This window comes from Diuraphis noxia, unplaced genomic scaffold (assembly GCF_037042655.1).
Source record: "Diuraphis noxia isolate RWA-SAM2 unplaced genomic scaffold, SU_Dnox_SAM2 contig0004, whole genome shotgun sequence".
NCBI lineage: Eukaryota > Metazoa > Arthropoda > Insecta > Hemiptera > Aphididae > Diuraphis > Diuraphis noxia.
The window spans coordinates 31,425,515-31,447,730 of NW_028301714.1; the positions used below are offsets into that span (position 1 = coordinate 31,425,515).

General features: G+C 28.0%; 2 protein-coding genes across 3 annotated transcripts in view; one reads left to right on the forward strand and one right to left on the reverse strand.

Moving 5' to 3' along the window:
• LOC107165275 (neuropeptide Y receptor type 2-like) overlaps positions 1-11,017 on the forward strand; it is a 56,574-nt gene extending 45,557 nt beyond the window's left edge. For both annotated transcript variants that reach the window (XM_089226894.1, XM_015513439.2), the window contains exon 4: positions 9,336-11,017. In XM_089226894.1, coding sequence (XP_089083020.1) covers positions 9,336-9,797 — 462 coding nt within the window. In that variant the 3' untranslated portion in view covers positions 9,798-11,017. The remainder of the gene's footprint in view (positions 1-9,335) is intronic.
• Positions 11,018-14,874: 3,857 nt separating this feature from the next.
• On the reverse strand, positions 14,875-18,265 carry PNPase (polyribonucleotide nucleotidyltransferase 1). The gene is made up of 10 exons (XM_015513435.2): positions 17,970-18,265; positions 17,611-17,905; positions 16,922-17,547; positions 16,687-16,860; positions 16,391-16,584; positions 16,157-16,320; positions 15,830-16,017; positions 15,641-15,764; positions 15,332-15,568; positions 14,875-15,213 (listed from the first exon to the last, which is right to left on the reverse strand). The coding sequence occupies exons 1-10, from the start codon at positions 18,092-18,094 to the stop codon at positions 15,052-15,054; spliced, it is 2,289 nt and encodes a 762-aa protein (XP_015368921.1). The 5' UTR covers positions 18,095-18,265; the 3' UTR covers positions 14,875-15,051.
• Positions 18,266-22,216: the final 3,951 nt, after the last annotated feature.

Sequence of the window (22,216 nt, forward strand, 5' to 3'; positions counted from 1 at the left end):
CCAGAAGGTTTAAAATTCGACTTCAACAGGTCGAAAAAAAAATTATACAATCTACAATCACAACTTAGAATAAGTTTTTTAATCCACAAATTCGTTAAAATCATCCATAAAAATGTCATAAAATGTATTAATACCAACTAGAATTCTATAGTCTATACATTAATTAGGCAGAGACTTCGATGATAGTGAACAATGTAACGATGTGACTGTTTATACTACTAAACTATAGTCGAATTATGACCGCCGAAAAGAATGGTCGACAAAAAACTTTTCATTCCTAAGTCCAAGGCTAGGATAAAAGAAACGATCTACGACCCATGAACACAAACTATAATGTAGTTTTGAAAGTCGGAAAAAAATTATTAAACGGAAAAAAGTCTGATTTAGTTTTTTATTTCATAAAAAATACGTTGATTCATTATTTAAATATAAATATAATTTAAAATTATTGATAATACTGAATAATAATTTGTTATCAATAATATAAAATATGATAAGTATAAGAATAATTTAATTTAATTTACTGTCGCGTATATTATGTCTTCTTTAGGTTTCTCCGTAATTACCGTTAAAATACGTTAACACGCGAATGATCTGTGATTAACCGAAGGCTAATATAAATTCTACAATAATTTGTTTATTTTTATTTTCCTTTTGAAGTGATTAAAACACTCGGAAATGTTTTAGATATTCTTTGAGAACATTTGCAGCGAATACTAATTGTTGACAGATTATGACTAACTATGTAAGCAAAACCAATACAAATTTTTTTTCGTAATTTCAAATCTACTACTTCCATTTCGAAATAAGAGTGAAATTAGATAGTGACTGGATTTCTTATGGTATATCGTAACATCTATTTTATATATTACAATCTTGGGTGTTTCATATTCTATCTTATAATGCAGATTAATTATAAGCACTCATTATCACCTTGCCACTTAAAACACATTATTTTTCTATCTACCTTATCTTAGATTGTATAACAGCAAATCAAACCAGAATTTTTTTCCTTATACTATTTTTCCTCCAATTTTTTTCCGGGATTCTATTATTTCGTCTAAAGAGGCATTCGTAAACGGCACGATTGATTTCATACAAATTGTAACATTACTGCAGTCTGCAGTGTATAATAAAACGACATAAATAACTATTTATGCTGCATCTCAGCACTTGTTTACTCTCCACCTAACACCCATTAAACAGTATAGTTTATTTTTGATTTTAGACAATGACGTAACATAAACATAATAAAAATTACTAACTGACGAATATTTTTCTTTATGGTTAACAATTCGATCAAGTGTAGGTACGTTAAGAGGACGTCTCTCACTCACATAATATTGTCCGACTTAGAAATGCATAAAATAAAAAAATTTTGTTTAGCAATTCTCATTTTCCTTGTATCACTTTTAATATATTATATTATATATTATATTAAATTTATATTTTAGGTATAGTAAATTTGTCTGTTAGAAACCTTATAACTTTAAAGTAACAGCATACCTATTATTTGTTTTTCAATAACCATAATTTTGAAGTTAGTTATTCATTTGTAAAACAGGGGTCACCAAGTGGTGGCCCGTAATCCTTCATAATGCCGTGGTTGTTGTATCATTTAAATATTTTAATTTTATGTTTGTGGCATTTTATTTATGTGTGCATAACTGCATTGTATAGTCACATCAAATATGCGTGCAATGGTTTTATCGAGAAATGATTGTAAATTGTGATACATAGAAAAAATATGTTTAGGTAATATATTCATGAGTAAAATGTCATCGCCCCCCCCCCCCACACACACACACACACAACCAAATTACGCAACTGGTGACTCACACTGGTGACCTACACCGGTATCCAGGTAACGATGACGGAAACTCGTCATCAGTGGTTATAGTAGTATAGTTGCCTGTTGCACTGCACCGGTCATGACGTCACACGTGATTGTAAAATATGCAAATTAATAGTAATTATTCTATTTGAGCACGAATGGAACGATAGAAAATCAAAATTAAATCTCATATTTATTCTGGAAAAAAAATACACCAACACGTGATTTAGAATTAAGATCGCTTCAGTGAAATTGTTGGTAAAGGAATGTATAATATTATAATATGCTATGTACCTATAATACTAGATGATACATTATAGACACTTAAGTTTTTTTTTTATTTCTTTTATACAATTTTAAATCATAACAAAATGATTTTTTGTTTACTCCAAAACCAGCGTAGACCTATGACTCACTTTCGCTCAAATAAACTTTATATACCCACTTAATTTACACGTAAAAATTTTGATTTTAATATACAATAAAATCTATCCTAAAAAATCTTCTGCTTTTAAATAAGAAACTAAAATTCCAGGTTGTCAATAATAAAATTAAAAAATATATATAAAAAAAAAAACATATTATTTAAAAAAAAAAAATGTTTAACTTTAAAATTATGTAAAGTAAATGTTGTTCAAGTTTTTGAAATAACAAGTGTCTTACGTTAATGGAACATCCAATACATAATATTTATAATCACTATTCACTACGAAATAATAACATGGTGTTTCTATAACATAATATTTTTAAACATATTTTATTATTATTTCCTTAACCTACACTTTCGGCCTTCCGGCATACGATATCATTATCATTTTTATTTTGTAACTGCATCCGAATTTGATGTGAAACGCAGAGACGGGATTTCGCTTCAATAAGTTTTACCGCGCAAATATTATAATTTCTACTGATTTTCATTTCAACATGATCGTGGTAATACCTATGTAATGTAAATATATTTATCACATTTTGTTTTTAGAAAATGGAAGAAGAAATCATCGGGATTATGGCTCAGTTCGTATGTTATGTTTCATAAAACATACATTATGCAATGTAATTCTTATTTATTAAAACATTTAACACTCATTATTTCTAAAAATATTAGACCTTTTTGGAAAATATAAGCATATAAATATATAATACATACAATTTTGATGTGTTATATGGTAGTTAGAAAAAAAATCCACGGAAAAAATATCAAAATAGGTACAATAATAAAATATATAACAATTAAAATTAAAGTATTTAATTAGGTATTATATTTTTAATTAGGTCAAATATATAAAAATAATTATAATTAAATATATAAAACAATTAAATTTAATGTATTATTTAAAAATTTTAAGCATTGATTATATTATTGTACATATATATATATATATATATATATAATAATAATAATTTTTTTTTTTTATTGATCTTGTATAAAACATCGGCTTTTGTGGCCATTAGTTTACAAATTTACAGTAATTTAAAATTAGTTAACAATTACAATACTATATCTACATTGTGGAATTAAGGGCTTAAATAAGGTAGTATAACTGAATTTCTTTTATAAACTGTAGGATGTTGGAGATTGATTGGGTGTCAGGTCCTAACGCTTCTCCGATTTTTTGAGATATGTCATATTTTTTCCTCGTGTCTTCATATTTTTGGCATTCAGTAATAATGTGTTTTACTGTGAAGTCCACTCCACACATTTCGCATATGGGGGGATCATTTTTTTCCATGAGGTGCCTGTGTGTGATGAATGTGTGGCCTATTCTTAGACGATTTAATATGGTTTCCTCTTTCCTATTTAGTCCGGAGTTTTGCCATATCTGTGTGTTGTTTTTTATTTGGTGTAACTTAGTATGCTGGCTAGTCCATTGTGTGAGCCATTTTTGGTCTAGGACTTGTTTGATTTGTTTTTTTTTGTCTTCATATGTGTTTATATTGAGTAATGGGGTGTCTGGGGAGCTTTTGACGCTTCTAGGTCTGCTTTTTCATTGCCCATAATTATTAATACACAGGTTATATGTAAAATTTAAAATTTAAAATTTTTAACACAGTTGACTATACTGTATTGTCCGTATTTATATATAAAAATAAAATTGTTAATATTATAAAAATAACAATAACATAATATTTTGTGGATATTATCTTGAAATCAATTGATTTATGTCTTACACCCTAGATATGTACAAGTATAATGTATATACTTTGTACAGGGTGATTCTTTTTAAATGTACATGTTGCAGTATGAACTACATGCTATCTTGAAATAAATAAATTAATGTATATTTTTAATTAAAATTTTTTGTTTATTATAATCAATACATACATTGCTGGTTAGAATCTAAAATATATTTATTACTATGAATAATAAATAATAACATATAAACTGTGTATTAATAATTATATATATGTATACAATATGACCAATAATGTGTAAAAAAATTTTAAATTATACTTAATTTAATACTTTAATTTTAATTGTTATATATTTAATTATTGTAATTTGACTTCTTTTCCGAGGCTTATTTTTCCCGTGGCTTTTTTTCCTACATTCGTGTTATATTGCCCTATTTTTTTGTGGTGAAAACAGAAAATATAGTATGGAATATATTTTAACAACTAGATTTTTATTAATGAGAGTTTTATCTTTAAGCTTATTATAATTAATGAGAAGAATGATTTAACATAACTTACACGAAATAACTCTAACCTTTTCACTTCATTTATTTAAATTTTAAATTATTATAAAAAAAATATAAACATCAAATATATTTAAGCAAACGGAAGTGCAATCACTGGATGGTTTCTTCCCTCGCCCTATTCATGTTTAACTAAATATTGTAGCATATATTTCTTATTATGCCCTTATGAATAGATTATATATTGGTTCTCTAATAACAATTTAAAAAAAAAGGTTAAAAATATGAAATTAAAAATTGAGTTGTTATTTAAAACAGTAAAAAGAATAAATAACAGTACAAATTATATTTCGTTGTAAGAATGATATGTATATAATGTACAAATAAATAATGACAATATTACTCCAAATTATACACAATGCGTATATATAGGTACTTTAAAAATCTCAACATTTGAGTAGAATCAAGAATGTTCTGTGATCATATCTGTAATATTTAAAAAGGATTTAGCCTCATCAACAATTTGTATTTTAATTGAAATATTAAAGTTTTAGATACTTCATTAGTGAAAACTTAACGATGTTTGAAGAAATTATTTTTTCAAGTTTAAAAACCAATTTATTGTTCGTGTTTTTAATAGTAGATATCGGATCAACGCACAGAATATAATAATCGTCACGTCTGTCCGTCCATCTGTCCATTATATAGTTACCAGTAAATATAGTGTTACGATTGTTGCAATATTAAAATACATTATATTTATAGTCAACAGTTACTACTGTTTGTCTGTTTGTATATACCTACTTATTAAGCTTGTATGACGGTTTCATGGTTATATTCAAATTAAATTTTTATTCACTAATATTAAGCAAGTAGGAACACATTATTGTAAAATCAATGTATTCATTGCTCCACTAAGAATCTAAATTTTTTATTGAGATCATGTGTGTTTATTATTAAAGTAATCATCCTGTATAGTATGCAGGATTTAATATATGGCTTTAAAAAATACAATATGTAGGTACGTTCTACATACGTTATCGTCAAATACCTGTAAAATAATTAATAAAAAACACATCATTGCCAATTAAACCATATTGATATTAATAGTTAATACATTATCTATAATGTTATTTGCCTAGTCTATATAATAGTAATTTATTTAAATCAATCTATTAAACTATAAAAATATGAATAGGTATACAGGGTGATTCTTTAATCAAACACTCATTATTTCAAAAATTATTAAAATTTTAGAACCATCTTTATGTAGTATGTACTAATGTACTATACATACATAGTACGATACACAGTATGATATAATAATGTATAAATTGTCATCCATATTTTAAATATTTAAGTAAATATAATTACCTATTTTCTTTTTCGATTATCTTATTTAGACTTAGGGTTTATAAAATAAATATGCCCTCGCCCCTCACAACCCATAGAAAATTCCTGTACATACATGTATATGATAATATATGAACTTTATGAGGTACACAAGAGTGATAAGAATATAATATAGCAACACACAGATAGGTAAGTCACAACTGAAGTTTTTGAAAATAATATGATCGATGATCGCTCGAACGTTTTTTATAAACGTGATTGTATATTTTCTGATGCTTCTCGGAGTCTTAATATATATATTTTTATATTTAGATATGTGTAGTCATTTATTGTAACAGTAATAAACTAATAATAAATCTAATCTGTGTTAAATGAATGACGTATGTATATAATATATTAGTATTATTACATCCACTATCCAGTTTTGATTGCACTATTGTAAAATCAAGTAAATATAGAAAAAATCGGGAGAATTCATCCGTAATTACTTATCTAATTATATTATTATGAGTAGGTAGTAAAATAGAAAATTCATTATTCGATCCCTTTGTAATGTCTGCTGTAGATCAATAAAAAAAAAAAAATGGACAACTTACATCATAAGCCATTTATATAAATATACACGAAACGACAATAAACGTAATGTTCTTGATTTTGTATTTAAAATGTTATTTTTCTTCATATTTGAGTCTAACAACACGTGTAGGTATACATAATTATAGTTGATAAAAATCGTGACAGTTCTTTCAAATGCATCTATAGTAAGATAATACTATAGTTGTGTAGAATTCAAATATATTGTACCTATGTATATATAAGCCGTATAATAATTTTCCGTTTGTCTTACGCCTATCATATAGGTACATTTAAAATATACCTAACATATTCATATTAAACATTTTAATGTCTGTATAGGTTCTAAGTATTTATCCATAATATGTGGTTGCTACTAAGTAGTACCTAGCAGGTAACTAACCAAACATTAAACAAATTTTAACTAAAAAATATACAAATCTGTAAAACTGATAACAAAAAGCGTATTATCCTGATGAATGCTAATCTATTTATATATGTATATATTTATTTATTATTTAAATAATATGTGAGTATAGGTAACTCAGTAGTTACACGTCACACTTTCTAATTGATGGACTTTATTGTAGTATCTGCACATAGGTAACCTACGATACATTTTTTAATTAAAATTTATAAAATATAAAACAAGAACGTTCGAAAGAATATATATTAAACAATAAGTTTTAATGATTTTATGAAAACTGTGCATTTCGTTTATTGTTGTTATGCATGATTATTTATCATTTTGTATGATGAAACGTATGATAAAATGTACTCAGAAAAATATTAATTAATATTAACATTATAAAATAATACTAGATTTAAAATTATTATCAATATAAAATTGACATACTTTATAGATAAAGATGTTGAATAAATATTAATTGAAAATTTAAATTAAATTTAACAAAAAACACAAAACTGTTGGAACCAATTCTCTATAAAATATTTTCAAGTCTATGACTATTATAGTTATAGTAATTGATTAGTTAATAATTATTAAGTACCTACTACCTACTAATAAAGACACCAAATATTTAAATTATTGTCTCAAATAAATTTGAAATAATTAATATCATATTTTTGCAAATTTATTTTTTAGAAGGTACCTATTCAGTTTGTTTCTATTTAAATCATCATTAGTGTGCAAACGAGTTACGAGTGATTATTATTATAATTATTATTATTGTTATTGTCATTTACAAAAATCACTCAACAGATATTCAAAATAAATTGAACTGTAAAGTAGCCACTAGGATTAAGAAACAAAAAATACATTGATATTTCGACAAAAGTTTTAGAGTCGAGTCCTCTTTATTTGACTGAGAAAAATACGTTCAATGCATTACGTTCATTTATAGGTGCTCGGGCTTAACGCAATGTCGTAGTTTGATAAACGGATGTAAAGATTAGTCTGATAATAATTGTTTGGAAATAAAAAAAACCACCTCAAATGCTATTGAAAATTTAAAAGATTTATTTGAAATTTCTGTGGGAAAGAATCAATGAATTTTTGATACCAACGATATAGTATTAATTCAGAAGTTCCTCGCTACTCAGTAGTTTGTGAAGTCTATTGGAGTTTCATCAAAAGTTTGAACCATCGATTATTGATCGAGCTGACAATAGTGGGAAAACACAAATTTTGTAATGACAATACAAATAAAGGTATAAAAATACTACAAAAATATAAATTGTACGACTTAATTTAAAATTATCATATTTAAAATACCAAAAAAAATGTAATCAATAATGTAAAGTTTAAGACTAATGGCCGTTGTCGCCGATGTCCTTTTGATCAATAAAAAAAAAAAAAAAAAAAAAAAAAAAAAATACTACAATAGTCAATAGGAACACCGACGTTTTATAAAAAAAATGTAGGTATTATAATATATAATTATGTTAAAATATCATACATTTAAAAATGTTCGTATATACTTAAAATTATATTTTACTAATCATATTTTAATGTGAGACTTTCAGTATATTTACAAAATATATTTTTATATAGGTAACTATATATTATTATACAACGCAGCCGATGTCTATAAAAATATTTGAATTTTAATAATTTTATAGTAATACTTATTTTAAAGTTCGAATAAATAAAATATTTGCGTAAGAATAATAATTATAAAGATATATTTTAAAACGAAAACACTCGAATTACACACCCTTCGCGGAGTTTTGTCCAACGTGGAACGATAAACGTAACGATTTACATTTCTGTTGAAATTCGTACAATTTATGGGTACAATACCTTGTGATATTATACAACGCATTATTTGAGACTTTTATTTTAAAATTGTTGTTTTTGTTCAGAGTTTCAAGTATGTTATAAAATCAGAGTTTAATCAATAGGTACAGTCATTAATTATTCCCTTATTTTTTTTTTCAAACAAAGGTTATAAAGCCACCTGTAATATAAATTAACAAATTAATTTTTATTTACTTTCCGAGTCAACGGAAAAACTTAAATCTCCAAGGAAAAAATTTAATAGAAATATTTCAAAAATAATATTCTATATATAGAATACGTAATACTATATATTTATAAGGTTTTTTAATACACACACGTACAATGTACCTGCATTATATACCTACATTCCAACAATTTCAAACTATATACTTACAGAAGTGAATATAGTATTCTTCTGCTGAAAATGATTGTTTTATCGACTTTTCATAAAACAATAACAATACTAGTTAATATTCAATGTATATAAATAGTAAAAACATATATAAATGCTTCGGGCAGAAATCCATTTATTTAAGTGCATTGCGATTCAAAATGTGAAAAAGGGTCCAACGCGGAAAGTATAAATATATTACCTAGCTCCAGCGTCTAGTTGAATACCTATCGAATTAATTGAGTGTATAATTTTATGATCGATAATTATATCTAATCTGTTGGCGTGACATTGTTTGGTCGACAGGTGTTTGGGCGACACGAGGAGATCCGGTACAGGAAACACGTGCGTGTGGTGCGTGTGCTGCTGATCAACGTGATCGTGGTGCTAGTGATGTGGCTGCCGATAACTGTTGTAATGTGTCTGATCTACGTAGACGGCAGCCGGGACACGGAGGACACAGGCTACTTCCTGCGGTCGCACCACTTCATCATGGGCCTGCTGTTCGCGCTGCTCAACACGGTCGTCAACCCGATTCTGTATGGCGTGCTGTCCGAGAACTTCCGCAAGTGTTTCGCCCGGCTGTGGTTCATATCGAAGCGCCGTCGGGCCATGCACAGGGAACTGCTGGACAACGCCAGCAAGGGTGCCCGGACCCCCAGCAACGGCCACTATAACTCGACACTGCAGCCAGGCAGTTCGGCGTCCGTGGTCGAGCTGCCGGCCACCGCGGTCGCGTCGTCATCCGCCACCAACGAGTGTTGGTGAGATGCCGACGTTCAACCATCCCATCCCCTGTCCGTGAAGTCAACAGAACGGAACAGAACTGCAGTCACATAAAATGTCATTATTATTATTTTTTATTATTTATTAGAGCCGCAACAACTAAGGTTATTGGCATATTATTATTATTATTATTATTATTATGTTAGTAAATTATAATTTCGTAGGTAGGTAAGTACCGACTCTGTTAAATATGACGACTTATAACATACCATCCCTTATTCTTTGTAGGTTTAAAAACGATGTGAGATAAAAACATACCTAGGTTACCTATATTATGTAACTGTATTATTAGCGCAAATAATGTATAAATCAACGAACTCTTCCAGTACAACTACAGGCTATAAGTAGGTACATGTACATATTAATTATTATTACACCACTTTACCTCCAACCTCTAACTGACTCATCCCAGTAGTTCAGTGCATACCTGTATTAGATATATATATAAATGTGTATGTGGATTAGGCCAAGTTTAGGCATTGATGGTGCCTAACCTGACCCGGTCACTTATGAAGTATTATGAATTATAGCACAATATGCTGATAATATTTCGTTCCCGATAAACTGCAGCCCCGAGTGGAAAACCACTCCCCCCCATCCCGCTCTGGAAGCACGCCATGACATCGGATGATCTCACTATAATAATTTAATGTTATGACAATATTATTACAATGTAAATATTATTATATAAATACCTTGTAGACTTACGTTATATACACCTATTACCTATACAGTATAATACCTACATGTTTTATAATACCTACTAATATAGTGCCTATAGGTAGGTACACAATAACAATATTATACTAGTTATTACTTATTAGTAAGTATACCTGTATACCTACGACCTTATTCCGTAATTGTCATACGTTTATCGATTTCTGTTATTATTACTATTATTACTATTGTCCTATGACCTATTGATATTATTTATTTATAACGTAATTTTTTAGTTTTGTAGAAATGTACGTATTATTTTTTTTTACCATAATTTTTTTTATATACCTATATGTTTCTTTTTTTCAAGAAGGCACTACAATATATTATTATAACTATGTGACTATTTATTTTTTTAGATTAGTGTAGGTATGGTTATTTAATTGGATTAACATAAGAAATGATGTACCAAAGTGATTTTTTTATGATGAACATGTTATTTTTAGAAATCACACGTGTAACACAATAAAATTATGTTGTTATAATTTATTATCTAAATTATTCATATCGAATTTTTTTTTGCAAAATTATTAACTGAAAATCTGTAAGAGACACATATACACTGATACACATAAACAGTAGGTTTATGACCTACCTTATGAATATATTTTACACAAATTAAACCACAACTTATGTAATTCTAACAGATTTACGGTAGGCTTTAACGCTTAATAAAACAAAAACATAATTTTATTTTTTAATTTACAGTTAGGCCATATACATGGCTATATTTAAACAAAATGTGTTATATAAGCAACGTTAGTCTTCAATTCATTTTTGACCACTAACCTTATTATCTTGGTCCACGCTCTTACATATAAGATATAACATAATTGTTTCAAATAAATGTAATTAATATTACCTAATAATTTATCAATGTATTAACACTAAAAAACGTTTCCTTAGCTCTGAGGCTATTTCGTGACTAAATTATTTATTTTTTTAAACTAACTATTATAATAGTAAAGGATCCCTAGTAAAAAATGCAAACGCCTGCACAATTATTAAGTGTTAAATTAAAATCGCTATAACAATGGAATATATTTACATATAATACTATAATTTTGGTTTTACCTTTAAAAAATTGAAGAACCCCCCTCTCCTACCACCACTACAACTTCTACTCTTTCACATGAAACAGAACTATTTACCAACAAACAAAATTAACCAGGTCCTATACCTATGTATTAATTTGGTTAATTTAGCTTAATATTTAAGCAACTAATTGGTAACCTTACCAGGTCGGTTCGGTTACGTATCGCTGGTATATTGAACGTGTAACTTCTTGAACACTCAAACTTAAATCAACACTCCAATTTTTTCTTGAAAATGTTGGTAGTATCTCGCCATCAATACGAAATATTCTAGTTAGGCAATTTAGAAATAAATGAATAATACTTTCCAAAGAAATTGATTTCACGAAAAATAAAAACACTGCATTTTTCGACATCAAAATTGTTAATGCCAGATATGATTTTTTTACCATGAATTACTCAGTATTTCAAAAAGTATTAATGTTTTTTAAAATATTTTTTTATTATACCTAAGTACTGGTATTATAGGTTACCACGGACTAAGATATATAGATATCTTAGTCCGTGGTAGGTACCAATTAGCAGTATTGGCAGTAGTATTAAATATAGGTACTTTATTGTATGTATATATATATAATTTTTTTTAAATGTAGTTGTTGTTTTATATAGGACGAAACTCCTTATGAATATTACAAAGTTATAATGTGTTATCAATTAAATTCACTTTTATAATGAAACTCGATGATGAATAATGTAATTATTTATCATAATTATAATTACCTAGGTACCTACTATATGTGATGAAAATGTTTATTAAAAAAATTCTATTTTGTAATTTTCACATTGCAATATTTCATACATATCCATATAATTAATAAAGTCAGTTCAGAAACAAAATATTATATTATGAATAATAGTATTGTACCTTTGTATACTTTAAATAACTTCATCGGTGTTTCAATATTTTTTAAACTAAAATTAATCATAACCTATACATAATGTAACGAGGAACTATTTACAGTAGCGCATTTTATATTGTTTTAACCAAAATATGTTATAGTTACTGGTCACGCCATAAAATATATTGAACTTACTATGAAAGCATATTGGATGATACTATTAATTATAAAATCCTCATAAATTCGAAATTTGTTTATTTTTATGTTATGTAGATTCTTTTATTTCTATTTAAAATTAAATGCTGTATTTATGAGAAAAAAAATCACTCTATACCTATTTATTAAAATGCACTTCAAAGCAATAAAGACATGATTTGTATACTAAAAGATATTAGACAACACTTAGTGTTTCAATACAAACTTAGATACTTACTTGAGATATGACAAACTATTCGGTTTGAAGATCTAACTAGATATTCCAAACAATCGAACCGAACCAAATACCTAAAACCTAATAGTATAGTTTGAAAATCCGATCAAAGAAATAAAAAATAAATATTAAACATCAATCAATGTTAAATAAAATAATATCCAATTTTGACATTTTTAATGTTTGGTTTAATGAGTTTGATAAAATATTTGAAGATTTCAGTTCTGTTCATGTTTCAATAAAAGTGAGTAGGTTAAGATCTGTTTAAAGGGATTCGATACCGTGATTTTCTGTCATTGTCTGGCACATGCCCGTCATAGGACTTTAGCCGTATTTTTTGCCAAACGTACCGATGGCTATAGTGAAGCGATAAGAATTATAAAAACAGATTTGAATTTGTCATCAAATCTACTTGAAATCGAATTTCCTGCATTTTTGATTTTAGATTTTAACTTCAACAAAAAAAAAACGACAATTTTTTAATATAACATAACATTAATTGGAATATGGAAAACAATATCGAAAATGTTGAATAGTCGATCTCAAGTAGTCTTGACGACAAATTCAAATCTGTTTTTATAATTCTTGTTGCTTCACTATTTCCATCGGTATGGTTGGCAAAAAATATGGCTATAACCTCATATCCTATAACGCACATGTGTTAGATAAAATCACGGTATCGAATCCCCTTAAGTTTGTTAATTTAAAGAAGTTTGATTGAACTTCGGTTTAACCTTAAATATTATGATTTGGAATATCTCTATTACTTACAAGTTTACAACTTATTTATTCATTAATCATTAAACTACCTACATATTAAAAATCTAGTTATTCCATTTTGTTAAGACAATTAAAATATTAAAACATTCCTTAACACTTAGTACATTTTTAAGCTAGTCTATTGTCTGGCTTCACATTTTATGGATATAAATATTTACCATTGCATTTAAATTTATAATAATACATCATCTATTGTATTTCGTCATCAACAGACCTCACACAGTTTAGAATTGTGAAATGGATTTCAAACTGAATGCACCATATGAAAACAAAACTAATATTTATGGTACGGATTTGCGGGTAGAATGATTTTCTAAAAATACTAATAATTAGAGGCTTAAAATTAGATTGGAATTTTTCTTGAGAAATTGTCATGAGGTTTTTCATGTTAGAAATGACGTTGTGGTGCTGGTCTGATGATAATGAGATAGTGCATTGAGCCTGTTGACTTATGGATGGATTGAAGTAGCACAAATTGTGCACCATAATATTATATAAATACTGAATATCATTAATTTGTACTGACGCCGAGTCTAAAAACGGCTCAACTACACAGATCATGATACAGTTAGTTTTCAGGCTGAGGAAATCCGAGGAAGCCATCAAAAATGTTTTAAACATATTTTAGGTGTAACAAAATATTGCAATATCATGTAAAGAACAATATATATATAAAGCTCTTTGTGGACAACCGAAAAACAGTAAAACAGAGTATGCAGTCAAATTTTGTTTGACAATTTATGTTAATGGAAAACTAGATACTGAAAAAAAAGTTTTGAATTTAGTTTATGGCAACATCTATTAGGTCAATGCCCTTACATAATTTTACTTATTCTTGTATTTTGCGGTAGAAAGATTTCCAAGCAAATTTCATAACTAGAAAGTTTATGGTACCAGTACTGTTTCACTACCAATGATTGTGTAAATCTATATAAACCACTTCATTAATGGTAAAATTACCCAATATTATGATAATTAGAAGCTTAAATCGAGGATGTCCCCTAACTAGATTACTTTTTCTACCAGAAGAAATAATGTCATAGAAAATCTAATTACTTTTACAGCTCTAAAAGGTTGACGACAGACAAAAAATAACATGTATTATTGTAAAATCAAATCAATACATTCATCGCTCTTCTCAGAATCTAAAACATTGAAATCAGGACAGTAGTTTTTTTAAAAAATTAAATGCATGTAACTAAATAAAAAAATTAACTGTACTGTAAAAATAAATATTATTTATAAACAGCATTTCAGTATACATAGAACAAAATATTTAATTATAAGAATTTTATCATAAAAATAATTACATTTTAGCTGTATAAAATATACTTATTTATATGGTTCCAAGTGACTAAATCTTAATTCATACATCTCTACTTAGTGATGTTACCACCAATGCTTCGTGCTGGGCTAGAAGATGATCCTTGTAGTACTTTTCTTGAAAGTCGCATCATTCCTGATACAGGATCTCGGCCAAAGTACTTAATTTGAATCTCATGGCCTTCTTCTATACCTAATGCACTTGGATGACTTATCTAATTGTAATATAAAGTTATATCATAAAAATGTGTTAAATAAATATTGTTAGAAGAATTTAATTGTAAAATGGTATCATTATTGTCATATACATTAAGTACTTTAAAATGTATTTACTTTTCTTTGATCTAATTGAGAATTGTGAACTAAAGTTGGCTGCATAGATGGATACAAAGTGACCATCACTCCAATTTCTCGTACTTCAACTACTTTTGCTTTATAAATAGCTCCAAATTCCAGCTGAGGTTCTGATTTTTCAGCCATAAGCTTATCAACAATTTCTTTTGCTTCATCTAATGCATCTTGATTAGGTGCAAATATTGTGAAACCATCATTTTCACTGTTTGAAGAAATCTTTAGAAAAATCAATATTTAATAATATCATGAGACAGATAACTTACATTATTAATCAATGATTATTATTACTTGTGCACCAGTTTCTAGCATAATACGCTTTAAATTAATTCCTCCAGGACCGAGCAGTTTACCTCTCTTATGTATTGGTACATTTAAAACTTCTGTTACTGGCCAATTATCTTTTTTTAGTTTCCTAAAATCAGACATTTTTTTATTAGATATGAAGATAATTTACCAAAAAAAATAAAAATATCCTACCTAGTACTTTGAATAGTTGAGTTCATAATATTTATAATTTTATGTTTGGCACTTGTGGCAGCTTCTATTGCTTCCATTACAATTTTCAATGGTAAGCCAGGAATTTTTATATCTGCTTGCAACGCTGTAATGCCTTTTTTTGTGCCAGCTAACTTGAAATCCATATCACCTAGATAATCTTCAATTCCCTAAATTATTTTTAATTTAATTATAAATAACACAATTAAGTTAATACATTGAAAATACAATTTAAAAAATCACTTAAAACCAAGCATTGAATAATAAATAGTAAATCATTATATATAGTATATACATTAATATTCTTACTAGTATATCAGTTAAAATTCTATAGTCTTTAATGTTTTTAGTATCATTATCGTCATAATTGGTAATCAAGCCAATAGCCACTCCAGCAGCAGGTTGAGAAATAGGTACACCAGCATCCATTAAAGCTAAACTACCACCACATATAGATGCCATAGATGATGATCCTATAAACCTAACAATTTTAGTAAAAATCTTCAAAATTACAAAAGAAAGCACTTAATAATGTATACATACCATTTGATTCAAGAACCTCAGATGTAAGTCGTATTGTAAATGGAAAATTTTCAGGGACAACTGACCTCAACCCTCGTTCTGCTAAAGCACCATGTCCGACTTCGCGGCGCATAGAGGGACCCATTCGACCAATATCATTTGTTGCATATGGAGGGAACTCATAATGTAGAAAAAAGTTCTTCTCATTGATGCCACTAAAAATAACCACCAAGTTTAACTTGTTATAACTTATATTCAAGGATAATTTGTCTGAATAATGTATCATATTAATAATAGCAACATATTATTAGGCTAACCTTGTTAATATTGTCATTGGATCAAGTTTAAGAGCAGAATCTATTGAGTCTAAAGCAACAGTACAAAACACTTGGGTCTGTCCCCTTTGAAACAACGCAGAACCATGTAAAGGTTTATATAAATCAACTTCACATGATATATTTCGAAGATCGTCAAGTTTACGGCCATCACATCTATAGATTAAAATATTATTAATAGGTATGAAAACAAAATTATTTTTATAGAACTTATTACCTAGTATTATTTTCAAAAATCAAATTTCGAAAAATTTGTTTACAAACATTATCAAAAATTGTTGAACAAAGTTCTAAATTTAAGTTATCAAAATTTGTTTTAAGATTTTCAATAACTTCTGTTTTTACATCCTTGACAGCTAAATCTCTAGATATTTTATGGTGGTTAACATTAGTAAATATTTCTCTAAGTTTAATTTCACATAAGCTATTAATAACAGTTTCTAAATTTCCATTTGTGTCATCTACATTCTTTATATCAAATTCTCTTTTAGGTTTGCCAAATTCTTTTTGTAAATTATAAATACAATTTACTATATGCTGACATTCTTTGACACCAAATTTAATTGCTTTCAACACATCTTGTTGGAGAACATTATTTGCCGATCCTTCCAACATAATGACCAAGTTTTTAGCTGCTGATACAACAACAAGATTTAATTCACTGTTGGCCAACTCACGACGTGTTGGATTTGTAATTAAGTTATTATCACAAAGACCTACACGTACAGCTCCAACAGGACCATTCCAAGGAATATCTGATAGAGCTAAAGCTGTTGAAGCAGCATTTATACCAAGTATATCAGGGTGGTTAATTCCATCAACAGCTAATAAATTACACATAATCTAAAAATTAAAATTAACATCATAAACAGCCATTTTATTTATAAGAATATAAAAATAATTTACTTGTGTGTCAAAACAGTAATCAGAAGGAAACAAAGGCCGAAGTGAACGATCAATTAATCTGCTAGTAAGTATTTCATGTTCAGATACAGAAAGTTCTCGCCGTAGATAATTCGTAGGTATACGACCAGCTGCTGCTGCTTTTTGCCGATAGTCAACAGTTAAAGGTAAGAAATTAGATGATGACTTAGTGGACTTGCTCACCGTTGTTGCCATAACGGAGGTGTCACCAAGCGTTGCCACTGCACAGCCATCTGACAGACGTGCATATTTTCCTCCGGATAGATTTATCGAACTCCTGAAATAACATTTGTAATTTAACAGTAGAATTTGATCACACAATACTCATAAGGTTGTATTACCTTTCGGAAAAATCTACTTTACACTCGAATAATTTTGATGATCCAACAAACAGTCGTCGCTTGGAAATATGCTGTCCGCGCCTTGTCGAACAAGCAAACCACCGAGAAGACACACGGGATATCATTACAGTGGATTTTATTTCATATTACTAACGCAAAAATTAGAATTCATTATCATTACAGTATTCAATAATAAATATTTGTACGAAACTACAAACAGTACAAAGGTACTAATAATGTTCAATATTGTTGATTGTTCTGTGTGAGTATTCGGATAATACGGGCAATACGGCCATGCGGCATTACGGGCGGCTACGGCATGGCATGATAATCCTCGTGATTGATTACGAACGTCAAGACAGCGCCGCTTATCAGTGCTCACTATCATAGCAGTTCGCTTATCATCAACTTTTATTAACATTTTTTCACTTTTTTATTTCATCATTTTAAATTTTAATATTTTTTATTTAATAATACAATATTATAATTGAAAATGGAGAATATTTCTATAGGTGAGTGCTAAATATCTTCAAGTGACGAATTACAAACTTTTTCCATTAAATTTAGTTCACTCCAAGATAAGCATTAAAACAATTTGATACAAATCATCTCTACACGATTTCAATAAAATTAACTGTCCAGTATAATAATTGAAAAGTAAAAATCATTACTACTTTAAAAAAATAAAATTTGTTTCTTAATTTTTAAACAATATATAAATAATTAAAAATAATAGTGAATTAAGAAGATATTATAATCATTATAAACAACAGTTATTTAAGTCTTGGATAATACAATTAATGTGTGGAAAATTGTTGTCATATTAAGTATCAATATGGAACAAATGCACTTTACCAACCCCCTCACGATTTTCAATTTTTTTTTTCCGGAAACCATTATTTTGGAAGTTATAGCCTTCCAAAGTTTGCGATTTTAGGTTTATTCGCATGCGCGCAACACCACTCTTTACTGCCGCAGTATGGGCAGTGAATAGTGATTACACAGTTTGCGGCACTCGTCGCTGCGCTCCTCGGCGCCGTCGCTCCGCTCCGCAAATCGAAAATATCCCTCGATTTGCTGTGTAAAACCACCTTGGCAATTATCTTCGCAGGTAGATGACCGACTAATGGTTCTTACTTGTTAAAATATTAAAATTTCTTATAGGCGCTGCGCGTGGCAGTCAAGTAACGTTGCGCGCAAGCGCATAAACGTAAAACCACAAGCTTTGGAAGGCTATAACTTCCAAAATAATGGTTTCCGGGGGAAAAAAATACACCATCGTTTTAAGCATAAAAAAACAAGTCGTCTGGAAAAAAAAAATTTGAAAATCGTGAGGGGGTTGGTAAGGTACACTTTAGCCAAAGCTAACCAAATTTTAAATTAATCTTTTCTTATTAATTAAATTACTTGATGACATTTCATGTAAACTCTTATTTATTTTTTATTTTCAATATTTTAAATTCTACAATTAATTTTATTGAAATCTTATTTTATTCATTTATATCAAATTATTTTAATCCCTGCCTTGGAGTGAACTAAATGTAGTGGAAAAAATTTGTAATTCTTCACATTAAGACTATTATTGAAAGTTAAAAATAAATATGAGTTTACATACAATGAAATCAAGTTATTAAGGAACAATTAATTTAAAATTTAGTTAGCTGCAAGGGAAGAATTTAAAACTTTGACTTACAAAACTGTAAATGATTTATAATTAGGCACCTACCTAAGATACTACATACATCATTTGTACAATTTTGATACTAAATATGACAACAGTTTACAAATTCTTTAACGGACTTAATTATTCACAATAATAAGTTCAATGAAGAATAATTATTTATGAAACTCCTGGTACCAAAGTGTAAAATGTATATTGTATAAATAATCAAATCAATTTAGCTGAGTTAATGAAAAAAATGGCGAGGGGTAACACAAGTACTAGCAGGTAAATGTGTTTTTAGAAAACAAAAATGTAATGAATATTATACATGAAATAAATACTGAGGACTACACTGCATAAAATCAAGATATTTAAATGCAATAAACAATGTATATTAAGAATACTTAATTCATGGTAGAATAATTATTAAGAGGAAATGGTTATAAAATTAAAAAAATTGTGTGAAAAAAATGAACTAGATTTAAATTTTCAAAAAAAAAAAAACACACATCATTGTAAAATCATTACATTCATCGCTCCGCTCAGCAGTGGCGTGTAACCTAGGGTCCACGTGTTGCTCAAGCAACACCTTAAATATGGGTGGGTGGCCGGTGGGTGGGTATTGCTAGAAGGACAATATTATTGCAATAATAAACTAATTAAGTGTTTATAGAAAAATATAATTATAGTATTTGAGTAGTGAGTAGTGTCATAATGAGTATCTACTTATATATGACTATATAGGTACCTATTAAGAGGACGTCTAATCCGCATGTGTTGTCTCCGTCTTGCACACGTACGACATGTGAAATGTTCAAAACAATTGTAGGTACCTATATTATAATTTTTAAGTTATAACCAGGTTTCGGATTTTATAGCATTTGCTACTTATTATGGGATAGAGATAAAAATAGCAGAGTGGGCTGTGAATTTGTTTAATGCACCACGGACTCTAAATATGAAATTTTATTTTGCTATTTTTAGCATATTTGAAGAATTTTAGAATCTAAGTGCTACTTTTAAAGTTTTGGTGCCATGTTTTGCTAATATTCTTAATTCAACGCTTTATTTTATATTTTTCATAAATATCGTGACAAATGGTAATCATTAATGTGAATCAATAAAAATAAAAATTGTATTCTTATTTACTCAGATAATTTTAAATGGTTGCGTACAAACGATGTCATAATGCAAGGTATCAATAGTTAATCAGTACATACAAATTTTTTTAAACTGCATACGGAGATTTTAGTTTTTTTTTTATAAATATATGATTTAATAAAGATATTTGATAAATTGAATAAAAGTTTGATTTGTATTTATTTTTATTTGTTGCTATTTTTGATTTTTTTTAGGGAATATTTAAAGAGCATATTTTACGGTTTTTTTTGGTCATATTATAGCACATATTTTAGGATTTTTGATGCTATAAAATCCGAACCCTTATAATAAACATAATATTATACAACTTCGACATCTAAAATAACTGAAAGAAACAATAAAAAAAGCTAAAACTAATTGGTTTATTTGGAATAAGAATAGCGTGAGTCTAATTTATATATATAAAAATTAAGTTTATATCTCCTATCTATATGAAAAAAGAAGTATTTGCTTTAAAACCCTACCCCAACTTATTATAATTATTGTCATGACCTTATGATTAACAATATTATTATGCTACGAAGATGTGTTTAGTGAGATTGTGGTAGCACATGATTGGAATATTGGTGGCTTTTGCCGTAGATAATTAATTAATTATAATAAATAACAAATTTGTAATTAATTATTAGTTTCGTATTCGGAGAAAACTTTTGACTTGGAATTTTACAAACTAGCTGTCGCCCGACATGGTCGGTACGGAAAATTAATGTGTACACTGTATAACTTAATTTTAACTTTAAAAAGCAATAATCACATTTATTTAATAGTTCATAAATAAATATATTTTAGTAAAAATATGCATGTGTTTCAAACATTTAAACACCATCTTAAATATTCTTAATCGATAATCAAATAAATAAATTTAAAAAAAAATAATTAAAATAATACCAAGGTACTTACCTACTTTATTTTGTTATACATAATTTTAATTTAAAGTTATGCATTATTTCGGTGTAGTTATCTCATTTCATTAGATGCTCTGCAATGAACAGATTGTATACAAGGGAATCGTTGATACAAAAGTAGTATTATAATATATACCTAGGTACCTATCTATGGATTTCTCTTATTGATTTAGTACAATATAATCCATGGCGATTGTCAAAGTCGTTGCGGAGGACGCAGTCTATTAAAGATTCTAACATTTCAATTAGATTTCAAAGTAGACATGAACGAAAAACATCCTGTTTTCCGTTTAATCTTTTTTTTCATAAATCACATTATTTTTAGACTTCAATTCAGCAGTATCTGATGCGTTTCCATTTCAGCGTCGGAGTGCATACACGTCGCGGACTCTAACAAAGCCCAAAATAATTGATATTTAAGGTAAGTTTGTTTCCTATACCAATTCTTTTGCGGCTTAATATTATAAAATAATTTAGATACACGTTCGTACACTTTTACAATGGTGATGTTTGCAAAG

What these genes read in the sequence shown, in the direction of transcription:
- PNPase (XM_015513435.2), bottom strand. Translation starts at nt 18,094, where the DNA reads ATGATATCCCGTGTGTCTTCTCGGTGGTTTGCTTGTTCGACAAGGCGC. An exon ending in TGAGGTTCTTGAATCAAATG is followed by an intron (nt 16,321 to 16,390) that starts GTATGTATACAT and finishes TTAGGTTTATAG; the next exon opens with GATCATCATCTATGGCATCT. An exon ending in CTCAATTAGATCAAAGAAAA is followed by an intron (nt 15,214 to 15,331) that starts GTAAATACATTT and finishes TATTACAATTAG; the next exon opens with ATAAGTCATCCAAGTGCATT.